Raw genomic sequence first — 22,399 nt, 5'->3', positions numbered from 1 at the left:
ATGTATTTCAGCTATCACTGCCGCACGACAAACGTTCATGGAGAAAGCACTCTGAAAAACGTAATTTACAGGCCTGAACGCTAGTCTTATGCGCTATTCTTGTTCAGTTTTACAACTGCATAGATAATTCGAATGAAACACTTCGTTAGGTGGGATCCGGCCTGCGGGTCTAATTTACCCGCCCGTGTTCTGTACAATATGCCCGAACTACAACTAAAAACACTCACAGTAAACGAATAAATTTTTGTCACGTTAGTTTGTCGTTAAAGATTTATGAGTACGAGTCTCTCAATCAAGAAAAAAAATCTCGTTTTTTAACGATTCTTGAAGATGTTCAATGAATGCTATAGACTTTGACAGGACTGGTATAGACTTTGCAACGCAAGGGAATGTAATTAGCTACTCGCACAAACTAGATTAATTTAAAATCTCGTTTCGAGGGCCGCACACCATTCAAAAGTGGCGCTTCTGACATAATTAGTGCGCGGCGAAAATTAACAGAATTGTGATAAACATAACTGAAATATGATTGAATATTCTACAAATTGCATTCATTTTAAATGTTTAACTGTTTCTTCTTTCAAATGCTGTGTGTATGAATCTATAAATTCATTTCACCTTTCTATGTCGTTTACATTTTGTTACCTATTGTCTGCCTATGTTGTTACGTAACAATACAGGTAACCATTATTTGCTGGAATTTCGTGATCTGCAGTCCATTTATCTGCTGAATCGAATTTATCGAACTATACGCGTCTGGCCATTGTTTACGTGCGATGAGGAGACCCGAGAAAGTAATCAACTGCCAGACTCGTACGCGATCAGCCCAGGTACTCGTCGTATGTTTATCTGGCATTCGGTACTGCTTTGTTTTGATCTTACTGTTATAGTTGAAGTCTTATGTTATGCTGTAATCTTGTGTGCATCACTCATTTTTGAACTTGCGAACTTAGAACAGAACATGGCACTGTCGGCAGTGGCATTATAAACCGTGCCATTGAATTGACCAGTGGATATTTAACGGATTACTCTTGTCGCATTTCGGATATATCTGTAACCGACTGTTATGTCAACTAAAGCTGAATTATCGAAGATGCTGGATGAAACTAAACAGGAGAAAATTCGCAGAAAATTGAACAATTGAAAGACAAGTCAACCAAACCATTTCATGAAGTCGCGGACGGCGGTTGGTTGAAGCACTTCCTGGAAATACAGCAAAAGCAAATGAAGGCTTTGGTTTCCTCACTTGGTTCTCAAGCTAGCAGTTCGAGAACTGAAACTCCCACGTTGAAAGGGCGCATATCAGCCAAATCTCCACCTGAGCTGACTGCTGATATTTCATTGTCGGGCCTTGACTCGTGGGGGATTATGTGGACCGATTACATGCAAGTTTCTGGCTACAATCAGGAACCACAATCGAAACAATTCGCTGTTTTTTGCGGATGTCTGTCGCAAGAAATGCTGTCCGTCGTAAAACACGTTATAAATATCAGCGAAGAGACCGAACATGAGTGATTTTTTTTGCATTTCAAATGATATTGCATAGACCCACATGTGTACAAACTTCGAAAGGTATAAAGTAGATACACATTGACAATCACAAAATTGATTTTTGTTTGAAAGCAGCATTTTTTTCGTGTAAGTGCTCCGTGAGTTTTTTTCCCGGTAAAATGGCGCCGCGCGAACAAAAAACCGCTGTCGTAGGCTGTTTAGGCATGGACTGTTCTGATGAACACAATTCGTTATTTTCAGCGGGAATTTATATCCATAAAAACCATAGTCGTAATATCAGCGGGCACAAGTGGGCCGGATGAAAACTTCGTTAGACCGGATCCGGCCCGCGGTTCGTAATTTACCCACCCTGGTCTATCTGTAACGTAGCGAGGGTTGAAGGTGACGGCGATCGGCAGTGTAGAAAAAGACCGTCTTCTTCGCTAACGACTATTGAACTGTCTTTGGAATACAAGCGAAATACTCGGCTATTCTGTTGTCCCAATATACATATAAATCAGTCAGAAATATCAACACCGCTACAACGGTGCACTAGTGTATTACAAGTGTTCAGATAGTGAGATCAGTCAGATGTGCTCATTTACAGTAAGATTCAATAAGATTTAATATGATCATGTGCAGTGCAAGTGAAGCAATATATACGGAATGAATATAATGAATAAAGTAACCAAAAAAAATACGATATAATGTACAAACGCACAACATAAGAGCGTCATACGACAGAACGATAGAACTAACGTACACGCATCAGTAACCAACGTAAGACATACGTATTACGTTACATATCCAATATGCCCGTCATACAACGAAGAACACTCACAGTTAACGAATAAATTTTTTGTCGCGTTAGTTAGCGAACGCTACAAATGTATTGTCGTACAACAGATTATACTAAAGGCACGGGGTAATAGGGTGCAACAAAAATATTCAGGAAGCGACGTCAAACAAAACACCACACGCGAATATAAACTGCTTTCAACTGCACAAATATAATAAGTGAATGAAGTTTGGATGCTGCGTCATGCGGATGTTTTATGTTTCATTTTTTAGATACAGCACAGATAAAGTTGCTGTCTGATCACTTGCTACGGCCAATAGCATATAGCGAACTCGTTGATTCTACAAGCGCCTGCCGACCTGTTTTCACTGAGTGGTTTTGAATCTAGGTGAACTTGATGTCGTAGAACAATGGTTGATAGATGTTGCATATCTGTTTTGCGTATGTATTGTAAACTATATCATGTTCAATCATTTAATCAGTGATTGTTCAAGTATTTTTACTTTATTTAATATATCTGTGAGTGCCAAAACATTGTTTTTATGTTGAGAAAAACTGCCAACTGTTTCATTTTGTCACACCAAGGTTGGTAAACTTTGTTTGAAATATTGTTTTAAGACTGCACAAATATAAATCGTAAATTGAGTTTTATTGGGTATGGGGTCATTGTCATCTATTTTGTTTTCACGTGCAACGTCGGGCGATCTTTTAAAAAAATTTCAAATGTTGTTTTGGGTCTGCACAGTTGTGAATGGCAAATCAATTAATTAATTAAAAGGAATGGTGTTTTTAGGATGCAGAATTATTAGCTGTAAATTGAGTTAGTTTTATTGCTTATGTCATCTGTTTTGATTTCGCGTGCAACGTCGGGTGATCTTTTAATTTTTTTTTTTTTTCAAATGTTCAAAATGCTGTTTCGAGACTGCACAATTGTAAAGAAAAATTACATTGGTTTTTGAGTAAAATGGACAATTTATATAATTTTTTGTGTTAGATATAACAACGGACGAGACTTGAGGTCGATCAAAAATTTACTATTAAAAATAGATGAATCAAATTTTTTTGTCGAGTAGAACGTTTGATGTTTGTATATTAGAAATTAGCTTATGGCTAAGGGAAGTTATGTTATACGCGTTTGTTGGACATGCTGCATAATCACAACTTATGAGTCAAGATGGCTGCCGCATTGATACTGAGTATTTGCTAGTAGAAAATAAAAAATAGTGGTTTGTGACGCGTGGAAAAATACCGAAGGATTTTACGTTTTATGATTCAAGATTCGCTGCGCTAAAGGCGTTTTTACTAATTCACTGCAAAATTTAGCAGAGAGGAGCGTGCATAAAAAGAAAAATGATTGTGGCCCCGCGTGTCATGGAAAATTTCCAAAACGTATTATCGCGTAATATGTAATTTTAAATGTCGTCAGGACAGGGGCGCGCCAAGGTGGCAAACTTTGTTTGAAATATTGTTTTGAGGCTGCACAATTATACCGCCCTAAATTGATTGTTATTGCTTATGTTAATATTCAGTGCCACATATTTTGTTTTTGTGCGCCAACGTCGGGCGATCTTTTGAATTTTTTTTAAAATGTAGGAGAGAGCAATCTGTGTTAATTGATGAAAATTCAAAATAATTGCTTTCAGGTTTGCAGTGAGTTCGTCTTCATTACTATTCATAACATTAGCATGTCGCTATTTCGGCGCAAATAGCAATAGAACCTGAGTTACTTCAAAGACTGGTATCCATTCGTGTAAATCTTTACGTGCGCAAAATTTAATGGGTGCAAATGTCTATAGATGCAAATATTTGTGGGTGCAAATGTACGTGGTTGCAAATGTGCCGGGTGCAAATGTCCGCTGGTGCAATTATCCCTGGTGCTAATATACGTGTGTGCAAAAATAGTGAAACCTGAGCATAAGAATATTTGAAACGCAAAGATGTGTTGTTTGGGGTAAGTGGGGGCATTCTCGCAACAGAATTTTCTTATCTTTACCAGCAGCGACAAATTAATTTGGTTTTTGAGTAAAATAGACAATTTATATCATTTTATGTATTAGATATAACAACGAACGAATATTGACGTCGATCAGAAAGTTTTGCTCGCAAAAAGGGCTTCAAACTGAACTATTAAAAATCGTTGAATTAATTTTTTTTGTCGAGTAAGGTGTTTGATTTATGTATACTAGGAATTAATTTATGGCAAAGGAAATACACGTAAAACGCGTTCGTTGAAACGCCATAGGCTGTATAATCACAATTTATGAGTCGTGATTGCGGCGACGTTAATACTGAGTATTCGCTAGTTTATGTGCTAGATGTAGGAGAGAGCGTAACAAGGAAAAATATTGGTCGGTGTTGCATGGAAAATTACCGAAACATTTTTCACATTTTATAAGTCCAGATTTGCTTCGCTAAAGGGCGTTTTGTTAATTTACTGTTAAATTTAACGGAGAGGAGTCAGCATAAAAAACGATTTTGGCCCGCGAGTCATAAAAAATTTCCAAAACGTATTATTGCGCAAAAGCCGTTAATTGTAGTTTTAAATGTTGTCAGGTCAGGGGTGGGTATATACTTTATGATGAGCAACAGTGCCAACTGCTACATTTTGGCGCGCCAAGGTCGGAAAATTTTGTTCGAAATAGTGTTTTTAAGGCTGCACAATTAAGAACGTAAATTGAGTTTTACTGCTTATGTTAATAATCAGTTTCATCTGTTCTGTTTTCGCGCGCCAACGTCGGGCGATCTTTTGAAATCTTTAAAATGTATGTAGGAGAGAGCGATCTGTGTTACTGGATGGAAATCTAAATTAATCGCTTTCGGGTTTCAGTGAGTTCGTCTTCATTACTATTAAAAACATTATAATGTCGCTATATTTGCGCAAATGGCAATAGAACCTCTTTTATTTTATTTATACAAAGACTGGTATGCATGAGTGTAAATGTTTATCGGCGCAAAATTCCATGGGTGCAAGTGTTCATAGATGCGAATATTCGTGGGTGCAAATGTCATGAGTGCAATTGTACGCGCAGGGTACGTAAGTGCAAATGTCCGCGGGTCAAATTTCCGCGGCTGCAAATGTCCATTGGCATAAATGTCTGTGAGTGCAAATGTACGTGGGCGCAAATGTCCATGGGTGCAAGTGTCTATGGGTGCAGATGTCTAAGGGTGCAAATTATGGATGTCTGCAAGTATAAATGTTCATGGGTGCAAATGTCTATAGGTGCAAATGCCTGCGGGTGCAAATGTCCGTGGGTGCAAATATACGCAGGTGCAATTGTACACGGATGCAAATATACGTGGGTGCAAATGTACGAGGATGCAAATGTTTGTAGATGCAAATGTCCTCGGGTGCAAATGTCCGTGAATGCATATGTCCGTGGGTGCAAATTCCGTGGATGAAAATGTCTATGGTTGCAAATGTTCATGGGTGCAATCTGTATGTGGGCGCAAAAATCTGCGGGTGCAAATGTATGGGTGCAAAGATAATGGAGCCAGAAAACAGGAATATTTGAAACAAAAAGATGTGTCGCTTTGGGTAAGTGGGGTTATGCTCGTAACAGCATTTTTTTGTCTATACATTAGCGACAAATTAATTTGGTTTTTGAGTAAAATGAACAACTTTTATCATTTTATGTGTTAGATATAAAACGGACATGAGTTGAAATCAATCGGAAAGGTATGCTCGCAAAAATGCTTCAAACTGAACTATTAAAAATGGGTGAATTAAAATTGGTGTGTCAAGTAAGGTGTTCTAAATTTTGTATACTAAGAGTTAGTTTATGGCTAAAGGAAGTGACGCAAAACGCTGTCACGGGACTCGTTTCCATATACGGATTTATTGGACACGTAGTGGACATAACGATCGTTTCAATATTATGTTGTTGTTGTTGTTGTTCTTTGACACGTTTTTAAAAAGTCGCTTTTCTCTTTGATTACTGGACTAATTGCTTTGAAATTTTCAGTGGTTGAAGATGAAATTTTTCTCCAGAAGGCTATTACTTTTTATTTATTTCAAATATTTCTGTTAGCTCTGTAAGATTTGTTTTTGTTTGCTATGACGTCACTAAACGTTCTGCGGATATCGGACGCCATTTTGTGTCCAACGGACCATCTTGCAATTTCAATTCACGCTGTCACAAGACAGGACCTTCTAAAGATAGAGAAGTTCTGGTACCGTAACACAGCGCGGTGACACTGAACTAACTCGTAGCTGTCAAAAGCTTGAAAATCCATACAAATATGAGAAATAAAAAGATGAAACTTGGCAGGTGGGTAGAGTTGTGTTTCTTTTAACCATATTTGAAAGTTTCGCGTTTCTACATTTGAAGGAGGGGGAATAGGGGGTGTGCATTTCCGATACGTCGATAATATCTTTGTCAACCAATTTGCGGCCACCGTGTTTTCGTCTGTTTGAATGCTGTGATGTGGTGCTTTGTTTATAATTTAACGAGTTTTGTTCGAAATAACCGTGTTCTTGAAATATATGACGGTCAGAAATGCAATTAGAAGCCCAATGTTTTCACGCTGTCACAAGACCAATAATTGTCAACCAATTTGCGACCACCGTGTTTTGTCTGTTTGATTGCTGTATGTCTGCGTATGCGATAGTCTCGGCGGAGCATAAACGATGATCAAGGCTTGAAATCCGTGGTCGCACACTGGTCGTTCGGTCGCAAATACGTCTTTCGAGTGCCGTACTTTGGGGATTTGTATAGCTTCAACCCTTTGTCGTAGAAAGTTAATACGAGGTTTAGCGTGTAGAATAAATGCCGCCAATGCACCCACGGTGAAAAAATTAACGGGTTAGATATATTGGTTTTTGTTTTATAGCGGTTTGAATGAAATTGTCCGCAGACTGGCTACACCACCCTAGGCCTGGTGAGTTGTCCGTGTAGTCGAATTGTCCATCAGCCCTAAACGGCTATGACAGTCACTGTACCAAAAATTGTACTCCGATTCGGCTGGTGTTAAGTTGACGCATGTTATTTAGTAACGTTTTTATGTGAAATGTTTGACTGTGGTTCGGTACCTGATCCGATAATACGGTACATAATTGACTCATATCACGAGATATTTCAACTGATGTTGCAATTGTCACAGGACCTAAAATATCTATGACAGTCCCTGTACCGTCTCGGTACCCCGATACAGGTACTGGTAAGTCACCGCCGGTATGTTAGTCGGTTGTCACCGCATATGATTTTTGGGGAATTGTTCTGCGTGTCCATATATTTGAGCATTGCTCTCTTGTAACTCTCTATGATTGTTTAAAAGCAGCTGGCTATTCTGAATCTAACATATCATTAAATATTTTTACAGATATTTACTTTATACCTAAGCATTTAGTTGCATCATCAAAGTTTTTTAGTAGCAAACATGAATTTCGTCAAACTTATTTTGTTCGTCTCTCCCATCTGCGGCTTGCTTGCGAATCTAAAACTTCCGGGTAAGATTTGCTATGAATTAAATTACTTAATTGATTTTAAAATACTGGCTTACAAAAAATCTTTGCCTAAATCGGCTTTTAGTACCACGATTTCTAAAATATGGGAGCTTTTTAAAATCACTCAAAAAATACCACATTTAACAAGTATAGCAACACTTGTAATTTTTGTCACAAGATATCGTTATATTTAACTTCACGTTTTCTTTTTGACAGCTGGATCCTGCGTTTCGAAGATCGTAAATGGGAAACTCGTTCAAGTCGGAGATTGCGAGGTGAAATCAAGATACTATTTTCATCAGGTGTTTTCACTGTTTGACTCTAAGCTATGCTTTGCCTAGCAGTCACTTTTATGTAAAAATTTAATATTTTTGAAGTGACTCAAAGATTTTCTGAATTTTCAAATCCAACTTCTGCATGCCACGTAACTAATATAATCTAAAACAACTTACGTGTTATACTGACTTTACTAATCATCTGAATTTAATATTTATTTAACAGAAAGACGATGGATCCGGTGAGTTCGCCCTACTTCATGATATATATTATGTTTAAAACTCTTTGAACCCTGGAAGTCGCTATAGCGGCTTTCCCGAGAAAGTCTTTTCACGCTGAAAGCCGCTTTAGCGGTACATTGTCGACAACATTTGTAGGAGTTGAAGATAGCTTTCCAATGATACCATTAGATTGAAATAATGTTGCACCATTCAAATTTTAAAATCATTTTTTTTCGTGATTTTCTTGAGACTACGTCAAGGTGATGTGAACAACGACCCAACACATTTACGCCGTTATGCAGCGACGTTACGCAATTACGTCGTCACGTAGCACGTTTGCGTTCCATACGAAAAACATTTGTTCTTCGCAAGCTCGTATCGTCATTTACGTGAGTTCGTACTCGTGAAGCGACCAACGACTTGTAAACGATACACGGGAAACTTTACGCATTACATCCAGCCTCAAATCTCTTCGACTAAAACACACAATATGCAGTGTTGTTGCCGTTTAGTTGCATAAAAATACGAAAAACAGTAATGGCAAAAAATAGCAAAATTGGTCTGACTAACTACACACAATATGCAGTGTTATTGCCGTTCAATTGCATAAATATATATGAAAAAATAAGAATAGCAAAAATACGGATTTCTAAAAACGGATTCATGGAACATATTGCTGGATGCACTGTTTAGAGCCAATACTGGACTTTATTGTGCCAGTCAGACCAATGGTTTTTTTTTTCATTTCCCAATCACAGGAAGACGTCGCAATGGGCGCATTTGAACACACTGTTTTGCTCTACTTCGGCAAATCTTCGTTGGGAGTTGTGGAGTTGGTATTTTTTGCCATCATGTGTATCTTTCGACAATCAACACACCTGTTGTTTCTACTGGCATTTTGGGGCCTGTATACATCATGGCGGACATTTAAAATCATCCGTTGTTTACTTTCCACTTCTGGAACTGAAGAAATTCGTGACTTTCTGGATAATGGTTTGCTTTCTCCAGCGAGCAGTTCGAAGAGTTGCTCCAAGAAATTATGAAAGCTGAATGGTCTCTTGCCGCGCAATTATGTGGCTTTATAGAATCCATCAGGACGTACGAGTTGTACGCGGCCCAAACAAAAAATTCCATAACTAGCCGACGTGGCCACTTGTAGTGCCGTCTGCATTTTGAAGTCGCGTCATCTGATCGTTCTTATCAGTGCCGCCCATGAATGTGTTGTAGCTTTTAACCACTTCTGGGCACGATATTTTTCAATTCTTTTTTGTTGAGATGCGTCATATCTTAAAACCTCTCTCTCGGGACAATTAAGGTGGGCTGTGATCACAAAGTATATCGTCTTTTTATCTTGCCATGCTATCACTCCGACGGTGCCATTGTAGAGTGTGTCTGACTTCCCTTTGTCAAGTTCGTTCTTTTTCTTTATCATCGTCTTTGGAAAATCTCGTCTGTTTATCATTGTGGTGCCGCAATCTCTCGTATTCCCTTTTTCCGGTGTATATTTCGGCGTTGCAAATATAGCCATTTTGGCTGTCACAAAGTAGAAAAGTTTTTAAACCCATTTTTCGTAGGCCTATCCTTAATGTACTAATTTGTTCTTTGTCGGGATCATACCTTCATCGAGTGAAAGATTGCAACCCGGAGTGTAGTAATGCTGGAAATTTTTCAAAATTGAATTGAAAATGGGCCGTGTTTTGTAGATTTTGTCTGTTTTGCCTAATGTAGAATCATCTTCGTCAACGCAATGCAGCACCGACCAAATTGCGAGAAATCTGTCTCGGGACATGATTTCTGCAAATCCCGGTGTATAGGTCATCCTAGCATCCTTTGTTTTCCAGTATTGTTCGTACCGGTCTTTATACAAAAGCATTTCCATGGTCGCCCGCAGAGCAAAAAAAGATTTCATCCAAGATTATGTTTTTCTTTGCGATTGAATTTGCAGCATTTAGATCGCAGTTTTTCCTCAATACATAATGAGCGTGCTGATTAGTCTTGTTGACCAACGACTCCCAAAGATTCTCTTCCCATAATATATCCAAATATTCAATTGGAGTCGAGTTAACGTTCATTGACGTTGGTAAGTTTTTCGGTCCATGGATGTTTGTTGGAGAAAACAGTCTATCAGTAAATCCGGTAGTATCAGTTGTTCAATCGAATGTCTTAAATTCCCATGCCGGTTCAGTATTTCCTGATGACATGTTTGCATATGCCCTTGCAGGCATATTATTGGCCGGTTCATAAGACCGCACGTTCTCAGACGTTAACGTAAAGACATCATCTTCCATCAGATCGTCATCAAATTCCGATTCGAAATCGTCGCTGTCAGGATAGTTGGAAACGTTCAGATTTTCTTCTTCCGACAGATGAATACTATTCAATATTTCATCGGGAAAAAGCTGTCGTTTAAATTCCATTGGAGTATTTGGTATCATTGGAGTATTTGGTTGTATTAAGCTTGCAGATATAGTACTGTAGCGTTAAATTAATATCATAGCCTACATTTTGATACTGGACACTTGATTACTGGATTATGAATGATTGAAACTCTTCAGCATTTGGGGTGGAATCTGTCAACTGAAAGCTCAACATCATTTTCGAGTTGTGGATTCAAGAACAACTGAGATGTCGTCTACTACAAAATCATGCGATGTTCCTCCAAACCCCCCAAAGCGTAAAAGTCCCACCGACCGTCAAGTTGCCAGTTCTTCAACAATTGCTGACATAACCGATCAAAACATCTTCAACCTAGTCTCTGTACTCGAGGGCACTATTCTTAAGACCCTGCGACTGGAAATACCAGCATTAATTGAACAACATATTGAAAAATTAGCTATGGATATTTCATCAACAACACCTACTAGTAAATGCATCCAGGAATCTCTATCATCTCTGGATGAGTCAATGAGGCAAGTTAACTCTTTGAACCCTGAAAGCCGCTATAGCGGCTTCCCGAGAAAGTCTTCTGACGCTGAAAGCCGCTTTAGCGGCTTCCGCATCCCGTAAGAGGTATGCAACTTTGAAACCTCATATCTCGCGACCCATTTATTATATTTAGACAAGTTTTACATCGTGTGAAAGATAATCTACAGGACTAAGTATAATTTTAAAATTGAGATAAAATATTGTGATCATGTTATGAAAATTGGCAAAATTAAAAAGCATAAAAAACTTCTGAAAATTGCTCAAATCTAATTGACAAAACTTCAATTTGTTTTCGATTAAACAGTACATTATCGACAAAATTTGTAGAATTTGAAGATAGCTTTCCAGTGATACCATTAGATTGAACTTATGTTGCACCATTCAAATTTTAGAAGCATTTTTATTCATGATTTTGTTTGTCGCAAGATCGAGGCGACGTCAAGGTGACGTAAATAACGACCTAACACATTTACGCCGTTACGCAGCGACGTTAAGCAATTACGTTGACACGTAGCACGTTTACGTTTCATACGAGAAACACTTTTTCCTCGCATGCTCGTAACGTCATTTACTTAAGTTCGTACTCGTGAAGCGACTAACGACTTGTAAACGATACACTGGGAAATTTACGCATTACATCCAGCCTCAAAATCGGTGCGACTAAAACACACAATACGCAGTGTTATTGCCGTTTTAATTGCATAAATATATGAAAAATACGAATAGCAAAAATAAGGATTTCTGAAAACGGAATGATGGAACATATCGATGGATGCATTGTTTAGCTAGCGCCATTGCTGAGTTTTATTGTGCCATATTTTCTTCTTCTGATAGATGAATACTATCCAATATTTCATCTGCACAAAGCTTTCGTTTAAAATCTATTGTAAATATAGCGATATCAGGAATGCAGCGTATATGCAGTAATTTCGAAAATCTAATGAGGCCGCAAAATGTAAAACACTGACCAGGTGAGCTAATGGTGCCACCATGTCTTCCGTGTACCCCTTATCAGTTTTTTTTTTATTCAATCTTCATGATATCCAACGGTGAATAATTAGCCTTGATGTTTCCGGCGGAACCTCATAAATGCATGAGGATCAAATATTTTGTTTTGGCCATTCATTTTCGTCCCATATCCAAATAGTAAACGTATATAAAATGGCCTTTATATTCTAGCAATTTTACTATGTTCAATAAAAATTCGTCTGAAAGGGTTTTATCTGCGGCCGAGGATATGATACTGATGCGATGATGACACAATCTGCACTCAAGCTGTGAACGACCAGATGTGCAATTGCGCAATATACCTCACGCAAAGAGTTACGCACGATACGTCGCATGCAATTTTGTTCGCAAACCATTTGAATCGATAGTACAAATTCTGCAATAAAATGAGTTATTCGTATGTTAAGAAAGTCATCCGTATATTCTCCGAAAGGCAATTTTGTATACTTTTCAAAATTTTACTTATATTGAAGATACATTTCTAAAAAATGTATTAAATATTACCAAAATACAAAAAAATAGTAGATGGGGCTAAAAAGAGACTTACACATCTCATCAAAACATCTCGTGAAAAATAATGCCAGTTAAAAATAAAAGACTAAATAAGCTTTTATATGACATATTACAGACCATCTGATATCTAATGGTTTAGAAGTTATTTTGATTTGAAATTAGGGAAATTACAATTTTTTAACGCGTCAAATCGATGCGACGCCGTGGGAGGTCAGGGTGAGAGAGTAGCATCGTTCTGGGGATTCAGAGTTCAAAGAGTTAAGACCCAGTTATCCTCGATCAGTGTTATCAAAGAAGAAGTTGGGGAGATAAAATCAAGCCAAGTCTTTATTGCAAAAAAAATCGATGAATTGAGTGCAAATTACAATGAACTCAATACCATTACAGCCAAAAACAACAAAAGAATTCGCCAACTGGAAAGAATTGTAGAAGATCTCGAAGAGGAGGTTGATATTCTTACAGAACGACAAAACGACCAAGAGCGAAGGTCAAGACTCAATAACTTAGAGTTCCATAATATACCATACACAGAAAAAGAAGATTGTGAAAATAAAATCATGAAAATAGCAGCTCGACTCAATATATCGCTACAACCTTTAGACATCACAAATTGCCACCGAATGTCGAAAGCTAACACTAAAAAACCTTCACCAATTATTGTCCAATTTGTAAATAGGAAAACCAGGTATCAAATATTGAAAAACCGTCGCCATCTTAAATCAGCAAACTTTCATGAAGATTTTCCACAATTCTCAAGATCCACCACAATTTTCGTTGTCGAAAACCTCAGCGACTACAACATGGACCTATTCTTCAAGGCGAAAGATCTGAAAAATAAGTGCGGATACAAATATCTATGGACGCACAATGGAAAGGTACTAATAAGAAAGAACACAATGACTGCTACCATCCATATTGAGAGTGATGCTGACCTTTCATTAATCAAGTAGGTCACTTAAACATAATTTGTACACTTCACAATGTATTCTTGGAAAAATTTATGTTTTCCTAAATATGGCTACTTGTCTTATATCACATTGCAATTATTTTTTGTCATCTTAAATGGCCAATTCTAGTAACTCTCAATTAGTTTTTTCCAGTGATGTCACAATGTGCAGTAATATAGAAGTTCATAATTTAAAGTCTATCCAATCTTTATCTGACTTAATAATTTTCCATGTAAATATTCGATCCCTACAAAAAATATTGATGACTTGATAACTCTTTTAAACAATTTTCCATCTCCTCCCCATATAGTAGCAATAAGCGAGTCAAAATTATCAAGTGACAATGTTTCTAATATTAATATGGATGGGTATAGTTTCATACACATGCCTTCTACCACCAAAGCCGGTGGTGCTGGTGCTTTTATCCGTGACGACCTTACGTATAATGAAATTTCAATTTATAATCTTAATTACCCGAACTGTGAGAATGTATGGTTCGAAATCACTTTGGCCAGTACTGACAATAAATTTATCGTTGGTGTGATATATAGACACCCTCGAAATGATGTTCCTCATTTTACTGACATGTTGGAAACTTCTCTCGCTAAATTGGCAAACAAACAATTTTTGATAATTGGAGATTTTAACATCAACTTACTTTTAACACCTAGTAACGCTCATATTGCAAATTATGCCAATATGCTCATTTCACACAATGCCACATCCCTAATCACTGACCCAACTAGAGTTAGCCGTACATCAGCAACTCTCATTGATCATGTATATACAAATATCAGAAACCTAAAAATAGATTCCCACATAGTTCTGTCAGACATCACAGACCATTTTCCGATCTTGTGCTGTCTGAGAGGCATCAAACCATCATACACATACAATCGCAGAATGTCAAGGGACATGTCAACATTCTCAATCGATCGCTTTCGTAGTGATGCAGAGGTAATTTTTGCTAATCAATTTGCTGGAATTAATTTAAATATCCAAAATTTTAATAATGTTTTTGACGACTTTATAAAGTCATTTGTTCACCTAATTGATCGCCATGCCCCACTTCGACCACTTTCTCGGCGTCAGAAAAGGTTACAATCAAAACCATGGTTAACTAAAGGGCTAAACGCTTGTATTCGACACAAAAATAAAATGTTTAAAACTCACTTCTTGAAAGGTAACAGTTCCCAGAGCTCTTACTTTAAACAATATAGAAATATTTTGTCAAGAACCATAGATAAAGCTAAACAAATCTATTATCAAAATCTTATTGCTACAACCAAAGGTAATCCCAGGTCAACATGGCAAATAGTTGGCCAAATCACAAATGCAAAAAAGAAATTGAAGCATAAAATTGATGAAATTAATACTGAAAACGGTTGTATAACTAGAGATGAACTTTTAATCGCAACAGAATTTAACAAATACTTCTCAACAATTGGGTCCAGCCTGGCTGATAAGTTTTCCAATGATACAGCTAACTTCGAACCTTTTCTCCGCAATCGTGTGAGCCAATCCATCTTTTTGAGCTCATCCACCGCGAATGAAATTTTAATCGAAATACAAAATATTAACGACAGGAAGGCTGTAGGACCAGACAACATCCCAGCGCGCTTCATCAAATTAGTTGCGGATATAATTGCCCCTTGTCTCTCAAGATTCTTCAATTCCTCGCTGTTACTTGGAATCTTTCCTTCATCTCTCAAAACCGCCCGGGTTATTCCTCTTTTCAAATCTGGAAATAAAAAATTAATTTCAAATTATAGACCAATATCAATCCTCTCAGCAATTGATAAAATGTTTGAGCGTTTGTTACATAAAAGACTCGCAAATTTTTTAACTAAATATGATGTAATAAATAAATATCAATTCGGTTTTCAGAGCAATTATTCTACATCACATGCCATTTTAGATACAGTATCATATATCTATGATAAATTGGAAAGAAAGGAGTATGTCAGTGCAACTTTTCTAGATCTAAAGAAGGCTTTCGATACTGTGAATCATGACATCCTGATTTCTAAGTTGAGGCATTATGGTATACGGGGAATTGCAAGCAAACTCATTTCTAGTTATTTGAATAATAGATCGCAATATGTTCAAGTGGGATCATACTGTTCTTCTCCCCTACCGGTGACGCACGGAGTTCCTCAAGGTAGCTGTTTGGGTCCTCTCCTTTTTCTCTTATATATTAACGACATAACTTATTGCTCTTCATTATTTTCCAAATTGTTCGCTGACGATACTAATCTCCTTGACAGCGACAAATCTTGTGCAGTTCTTCAGTTGAGAGTAAATACTGAAATTGCAAAAGTGTCAAGTTGGATGAAAGCCAATAAATTAACACTAAACATTGAAAAATCAAAATCTATGTTAATATCTCCATACCAATGCAAATCGAAAAATGTTTTGGAAATCTAAATTGATAATAAAAAATTGGAAAATGTCCATTCCTTTAAATATCTTGGTATATACATTGATAGTAAAATGAAGTGGGATATTCACTTGTCCAACCTGGCCGTTAAATTATCCAAGTCTGTTGGAATGCTATACAAGCTTAGAAGATACACATCGCTTACCACCTTACGCATGATTTACTATTCCTTATTTCAAAGCCATATCCAGTATGGCATAATTGCTTGGGGTTCAGCTGATAAAACCTTATTACACCGCATTGAAATTATTCAGAACCGAGCAATTCGTGCAATTTCTGCTGCCAGTTATATTTCACGACTTAGTCCTATTTATCATAGTCTTAAAATTATTAAATTAGCAGATATTTATGAAATTAAGGTATTGAAAATAATGCACCAACATCACTGCAAAAAACTCCCTTCTGCTTTCACCAACTATTTTTTAAAACAGAGCAACGTTCACTCTTATGAAACGCGTTCCTCTGTCGGGTGCTCATATTATGTAAATCGCTTCAGCACCAAACGAACTCAAAACTCGATCAAATTCGTTGGTGTTAAATTGTGGAATAACCTCCCTAATAACATTCGATCCAGTAGTTATAATTCTTACAAACATGCACTGAAAAGCCTATATCTTGATGCCTATAGGCCTAGTTGTCATTGATCTGAAAACATTACCTTCTGCTGTTTTCTATATCCATCCATCTTTTTGAAACTTGCCATTTTCTTCTGTCTGCATATTGTGTCCTGGTATTTCCTTACTATTTTCAGCCCAGTGCAATCGACACGAAGTATGCAGATCTCATAATTCATTCTGCACTAATCTGTAGAGCCAATAAATTACTAGCAATCGCTTTTACAGAAAATAGCCACAAATTCAACCCTAGCAGCAAACTCCCGTTGCTGGGTACGCCATCTTGGTGTAGACTGAACGCTGAGTCATAACGCTATTTCGCTGTGCTCCGTACTCAACGAGGCATAACCATTTTATAGATGTCGCTGTTGCGTCCGTCATGACATTCCGTGGTGTATTTTCGATTTGTTGATGTTTTTTATCTGTCTTGTGTTTTATTTAAAAGTAATCTTTTTTTATTCCAAAGTCATTGTGGCATTCCGTGGTTTATTTCGCATGTTTTGCCGCTCTTTTTCTTGTATGATTATAGCCTATTTCATGTTTGTTAATCATTCCACAGGGATTGTGGCATCCCGTAGTTACTCAGGTTTTTTTGTTGTTTTTCATTTTTCGAATGATTGTGTCCAATTAAGCCAATGTGTAATATTGAGTTCTATTTATTTTTTTGTCTTTTTGTATGATCGTGTTAATTTATTAAGTTAATGTGTAATATTGAGTGTACCGTTTCTTATATTTGCTGCTTAATTTCAGCTACAAGGTGTCGCTGACTAGATGACTCTATGAGTCTTTTCGCGACTCCGCGTCAACTGCAACAAGCCGATATCCATTTGACATTTTGTTACATTATATTATTTATTCATTTTTCATATCGCGCATTGTTTTTTGCATGACGAAAATAAATATCTGAATCTGAATCTGTAAATATAGCGATATCAAGAATCTAGCGTATTCGAAAATCGAATGAGGCCGCAAAATGTAAAACACTGACCAGGTGAGCTACCGGTGCCATGATGTCTTCCACGTTCCCGTTATCAGTTTTTTTTTTTTTCAAGTTCCATGATATCCAACGGTGAAGAATTAGCCTTGATGTTTCCGGCGGAACCTCATAAATGCATTAGAATCAAATATTTCCATTTGGCCATTCATTTGCGTCCCATATTCAGATAATAAATGTAAATAAAATGGCATTAATAAATTTCTAGCAATTTTATCTATCTTCGATCAAGATTCGTTTAAATATAAGAATTTTATCCGCGGCCGAGGATATGATACAAATGCAATGATAGCATAATCTGAACTCGAGCTGTGATCGACCAGATGCGCAATTGCGCAATCTACCTTACGCAGAACGGTACGCACGAAACGTCGCGTGAACGTCATCACGACAATGCCGTCGTCCCCATTTGCGTCGTTACGCAAACCTGGCGTCAAAATAGTTGATAAATTTGGGTCACAAACCATTGGAATCGATAGCAGAAATTTTGCAATAAAAGGAGTTATGCGGAAGTTAAGACAGTCATTTTTATATCCCCCGAATGGTAATCTTGTACACTTTTCAAAATTTTACATATATTGATGACACATTTCTAAAAAAGGTGCCAAATCTTACCAAAATACAAAAAATAGTGGATGGGACTAAAAATAAGCTTACACATCTTCTAAAAACATCTCGTAAAATATGATGTCAGTTATGAATAAAAGACTAGATAAGCTTTAATATGACATATTACAGACCATCTGATATCTAATGGTTCAGAAGTTACATTGATTTAAAGTTAGGAATATTTCAAATTTCTAACACTTCGAATCGATGCCACGCCGTGGGAGGTCAGGGTGAGAGAGTAGCGTCGTTCTGGGGATTCCGAGTTCAAAGAGTTAAAAATACCTCCGTCACCGTAAACTTATGACAGACTTTTGAGTCATAATTTCGCAATGATGCCAAAATATTCTCGGTGTGTAAGATAGTAAGTACTCACTGGTTAAAAAGTCAAACAAGGTCGTCGATGAAAAAATAACTGTGGACAATATAATATGATGAAAATTGACTCAAAACGCTTTACCCTGAACACAAATAAAATATGTCATTTTTTTACAGATATCGTCAGATTGATCAAAAAGAGTCGTGATGAGAAAGAAAGAGCTGAAAGTAATTTAAATTTGTGTTTTCTGATTCATAATTTGACTATCCTACACGTCAAATCATTGGTTCAATTTACTGGATATATTGGGTCACCCTGAGTCGTCACTGGGTGATTAATACAACCCCCCATTTGAAATAACAAATCGACAAAATCCTAAGCCCAGATCCTTAAAATATTCTGAAATTTCAATATAAAACATTCAATGACAACAATAATGTTGCTTTCAGACAAATGTGACGTCACATATAAGACAAAATGCTTCCGAGCAGTTGTGTATGGTACAGACAACGTCACTTTCAATGATGCCGAACCAATCTGCAAATCAATGAACAACGGAAAACCTGCAAATATTTACGACCTTGCACTTTACCAGATGCTGCTTCCTTATCTTCGCTCAATGATCCCTGCTGGTTTGTCATATATTCGGGTCTGGACTGGGATGGAGTATAAGGTCAGTTTGATAGATCACAAACGGAAATCAGGGTACCCAGCAGATTTTGTCTCATTTTTGTAAACTCCACCGGGTCCACGGTTGGCTCTAAGCTTGTCTTTAATAAAATTACCGAAAATGAGCAAGTTAACCATTTTTTAAGATCCATTAATAGATTGGATAATTATAAAAACTCAATATATAGAATAGGATTGTAATTTCAAATATATTGTGACGTCATAGACGAACCGTCCGATTAATATTTTGGAATTTGCCAAATATTTTGTGATTTCTAGTAAATTCTGATTTCACTAATTTTCATGTAGTTCATACACATCAGAACAGTATTTGAGACCGTTTTCTTAATTATTACAGAACAATCAGCTTTTGCTGTCAAGTGGAGGACCAATCACCATAGCAACTGAAGTGTGGCGGCCTACACACCCGAGAACCGACGCATCGCGAACAAATGTTGGTATTAGTGCCAATAAAGATCCAGAGAATGAACATCAGGAAATGTTCAATTATTCGCCATCCTGGTTTATCAACGGTTACCTTTGTGAAATATAAAACCAGCTCAAAACCTGATAAAACTTTGTTGTCGGGCTGTATGATATGGACGGTGCGACAAACTTTTCTTACTTATATTATCCCTTTACTATTATTAGTCGTATAACCCATGCCTTGAATTGGTCGCTTTGTCTATAGACCCATTTATTTGCTCAGAAAATAAAATTCATAGCTGTCTCTCTCAATGGGATTTCTGTATATAACCAACTATGATAATAAATATTGATTCGATCATTTGTGCGTTTGTTATTATTTTGCCAATTTATGAAAATTCACTAGAAAAAAAAGAAATGAACCATAAAATAGAAAATTATATTTAAGGCAAAAAGGTGAAGTTTTCATGATCATGATTGTGGTGGGTTATTCAACGACACCGGAGGATTAGCATGGAAATTTTATTTATTATAAATTATAATTGTGGCACATGAAATGTAGTGCCTATCTCTATATTAATAACAGATTGGGTATGAAAATAGCCAGCTATATGCATGAACATCAGGGCTGTGAACTGGAAAGTGGTTGAGGCATTTAAAAAAAGTTTATTGTTACAGGTATTTTGGCTGTTAGCTGTCAGTACTCTTCATTTCTTTTAAACATTCCCCTGATAAAGAATAATTCACTCACATTTTTATTTTGGATTTATTTGAAATAACACAAGCAAATCTATATTTTCGGTTTATGTTGCCAAAAGCTTCAGATTTGGCCCTGAACTGAAAATTTTTACATAAGTCGAGCTTAATTTTTAAATTCAAATTTGTTGGCAATTCTTTTATAAAAAAGTGAGCAAGCAGAACAATTTCAAGCAATATGCTTTATAACTGTACCATAACAAGCCAAATTTCGCATTATCGCACAAAAATTTATGCAATGTTGTTTTATGGAAGCCTTTGACAAAAACAGTGGTGATCAGTCAATTTTGTATGGTTGGTCGTCAAATTTCACATTATCGCACAGAAAATCATACAATGCTTTCCCAAACGTAAGGTCAAATAGATGTTTGGGAACAACCAGTCATGAGTTCGGGTCACATTGTTTGATGATTCAATTTCAGTCATCGTAGTTAATACTGACTGAGTGGATCGACTTGACAAAATGTTAGGTATAACTTATATTGACGTTAGTCATTGATTAAGTTTCAGTTTCTAGGCTTGAAGTACTTGGTTTCAAAATGAGTGGCGTTCAAAATACTCCAATGGACATTATTGTACATATTAAAGCTCTATTTCTTCCTTCTTTCTGGTAAACTGTATTCAGTGACACAAGGTTTAGAATTCTAGTTTGGATGTATAGTTTCGTTAAAACAGTGACAAAATTTTCATTTTTTGTTTGTACCCTGACAAGATGTATAATGAATGCATAATGTTACTGGTAGGCCAGGTAGGGTAACATTATATTATTATTCTATTCCATGATTGCTATTCAAAGTTTTCTAAATGTCTCAAACTGCTTGAGTTCATGTCGGTTTACTTACCACTTGCGCAACTCCATGATTCACCACAACGGACCGAAGACCATAGCAATCTTTTATTTTCAATTGATCGAATTAAAATTTGATTAGTTTCCATCCAATTTTGATGATTAGATCCCATTTTGAGAAAATAAACATTTGCATAGAAAAAAACAGAAAAACAAATTTTTGAAAAAATTATACAAACAAAAACATATAACCCAATCCCCATTTTACATCATAAATCCAATTGATTGATTGATATTCCAAGTCATATTGTCCATTTCGAATCATTTTTCATGTTGTTATTTGCAGTATATCATTTAAAGATTATATTTATTTTAGTTTATGGATTAGGCATATTGGCATGTAAACAAAACATTTTAAAATTATTACATATACTACTCTACTCATATATGCTAACAAATGCCACTGCCCCAATGCACGAAATATATACACCTGAACAGAAACATTTTCCCGCATATCTGAGTTTTCAATAATGTTTACTGAATATGAAATCAAGAGGTTTGCAATACAGTATTATATTTGTCCGGTTGTTACAATTATAACACATTTATGTTCGAGATCATCCATGTATTCAAAGAGAAGTAATTCCTCTCTTTGAGCACTGGTCATCTGGTTCAATGTCCCTATCAATTTGCACTTGAATAATATTCTCATACTACTTTCGGATATGTCAATTTCATCATATTTGACAGAATTTTTATATGTCCAAATAGCATATTTACCACATAATGCAGTTAACAATTTTGACTGAGAGTTTATACCATTCGCTATTATTTGATCTGGATTAAATGAATCCAATTCACACCATTCCCGAAAATCCCTGGCCCATTCATATGTAAAGAATAAATGAAAACTTGTTTCTTTAAAGCCATAATTACATAAGACACATGTACATGGTTCGTCATCAAACCAGTATTTCATTTTATCTGCTGTAGGTAAGCCATTTTGCAATAATTTCCAATTAAACTCTTTGCATTTGTTTGATAGTGAAGTTTGCCAAATTTTTCCCCAATTAATTGGCTTTGTCAAAAAATATTTCAAATTGATATACTCTGCTCGAGATTCAAAAAATCTTGTCTTTTTGTTTGCTTCTACTATTTTATGAAT

General features: G+C 36.4%; 2 protein-coding genes across 6 annotated transcripts in view; one reads left to right on the top strand and one right to left on the bottom strand.

The window, feature by feature from the left end:
* Positions 1–22,399, bottom strand: part of LOC120344644 (FGFR1 oncogene partner 2 homolog) — a 254,399-nt gene that overhangs the window by 127,753 nt on the left and 104,247 nt on the right. The window lies entirely within an intron of this gene.
* Positions 7,618–19,864, top strand: LOC144422686 (uncharacterized). 2 transcript variants are annotated; one of them, XM_078112393.1, is made up of 6 exons: positions 7,618–7,736; positions 7,950–8,008; positions 8,235–8,250; positions 18,773–18,823; positions 19,046–19,269; positions 19,624–19,864. In XM_078112393.1, exons 1-6 carry the CDS (start codon positions 7,667–7,669, stop codon positions 19,816–19,818), a joined length of 615 nt encoding a protein of 204 aa, XP_077968519.1. In that variant the 5' UTR covers positions 7,618–7,666; the 3' UTR covers positions 19,819–19,864. The 2 variants fall into 2 exon arrangements, with proteins under 2 accessions (XP_077968519.1, XP_077968518.1); XM_078112392.1 differs by having other exon boundaries at positions 7,950–8,035.

The sequence above is a fragment of the Styela clava genome, chromosome 5 (assembly GCF_964204865.1).
Source record: "Styela clava chromosome 5, kaStyClav1.hap1.2, whole genome shotgun sequence".
Classification (NCBI taxonomy): Eukaryota; Metazoa; Chordata; class Ascidiacea; order Stolidobranchia; family Styelidae; genus Styela; species Styela clava.
The sequence above is the reverse complement of the archived record's forward strand: the minus strand, read 5'-3'. Positions and strand labels throughout refer to the sequence as shown.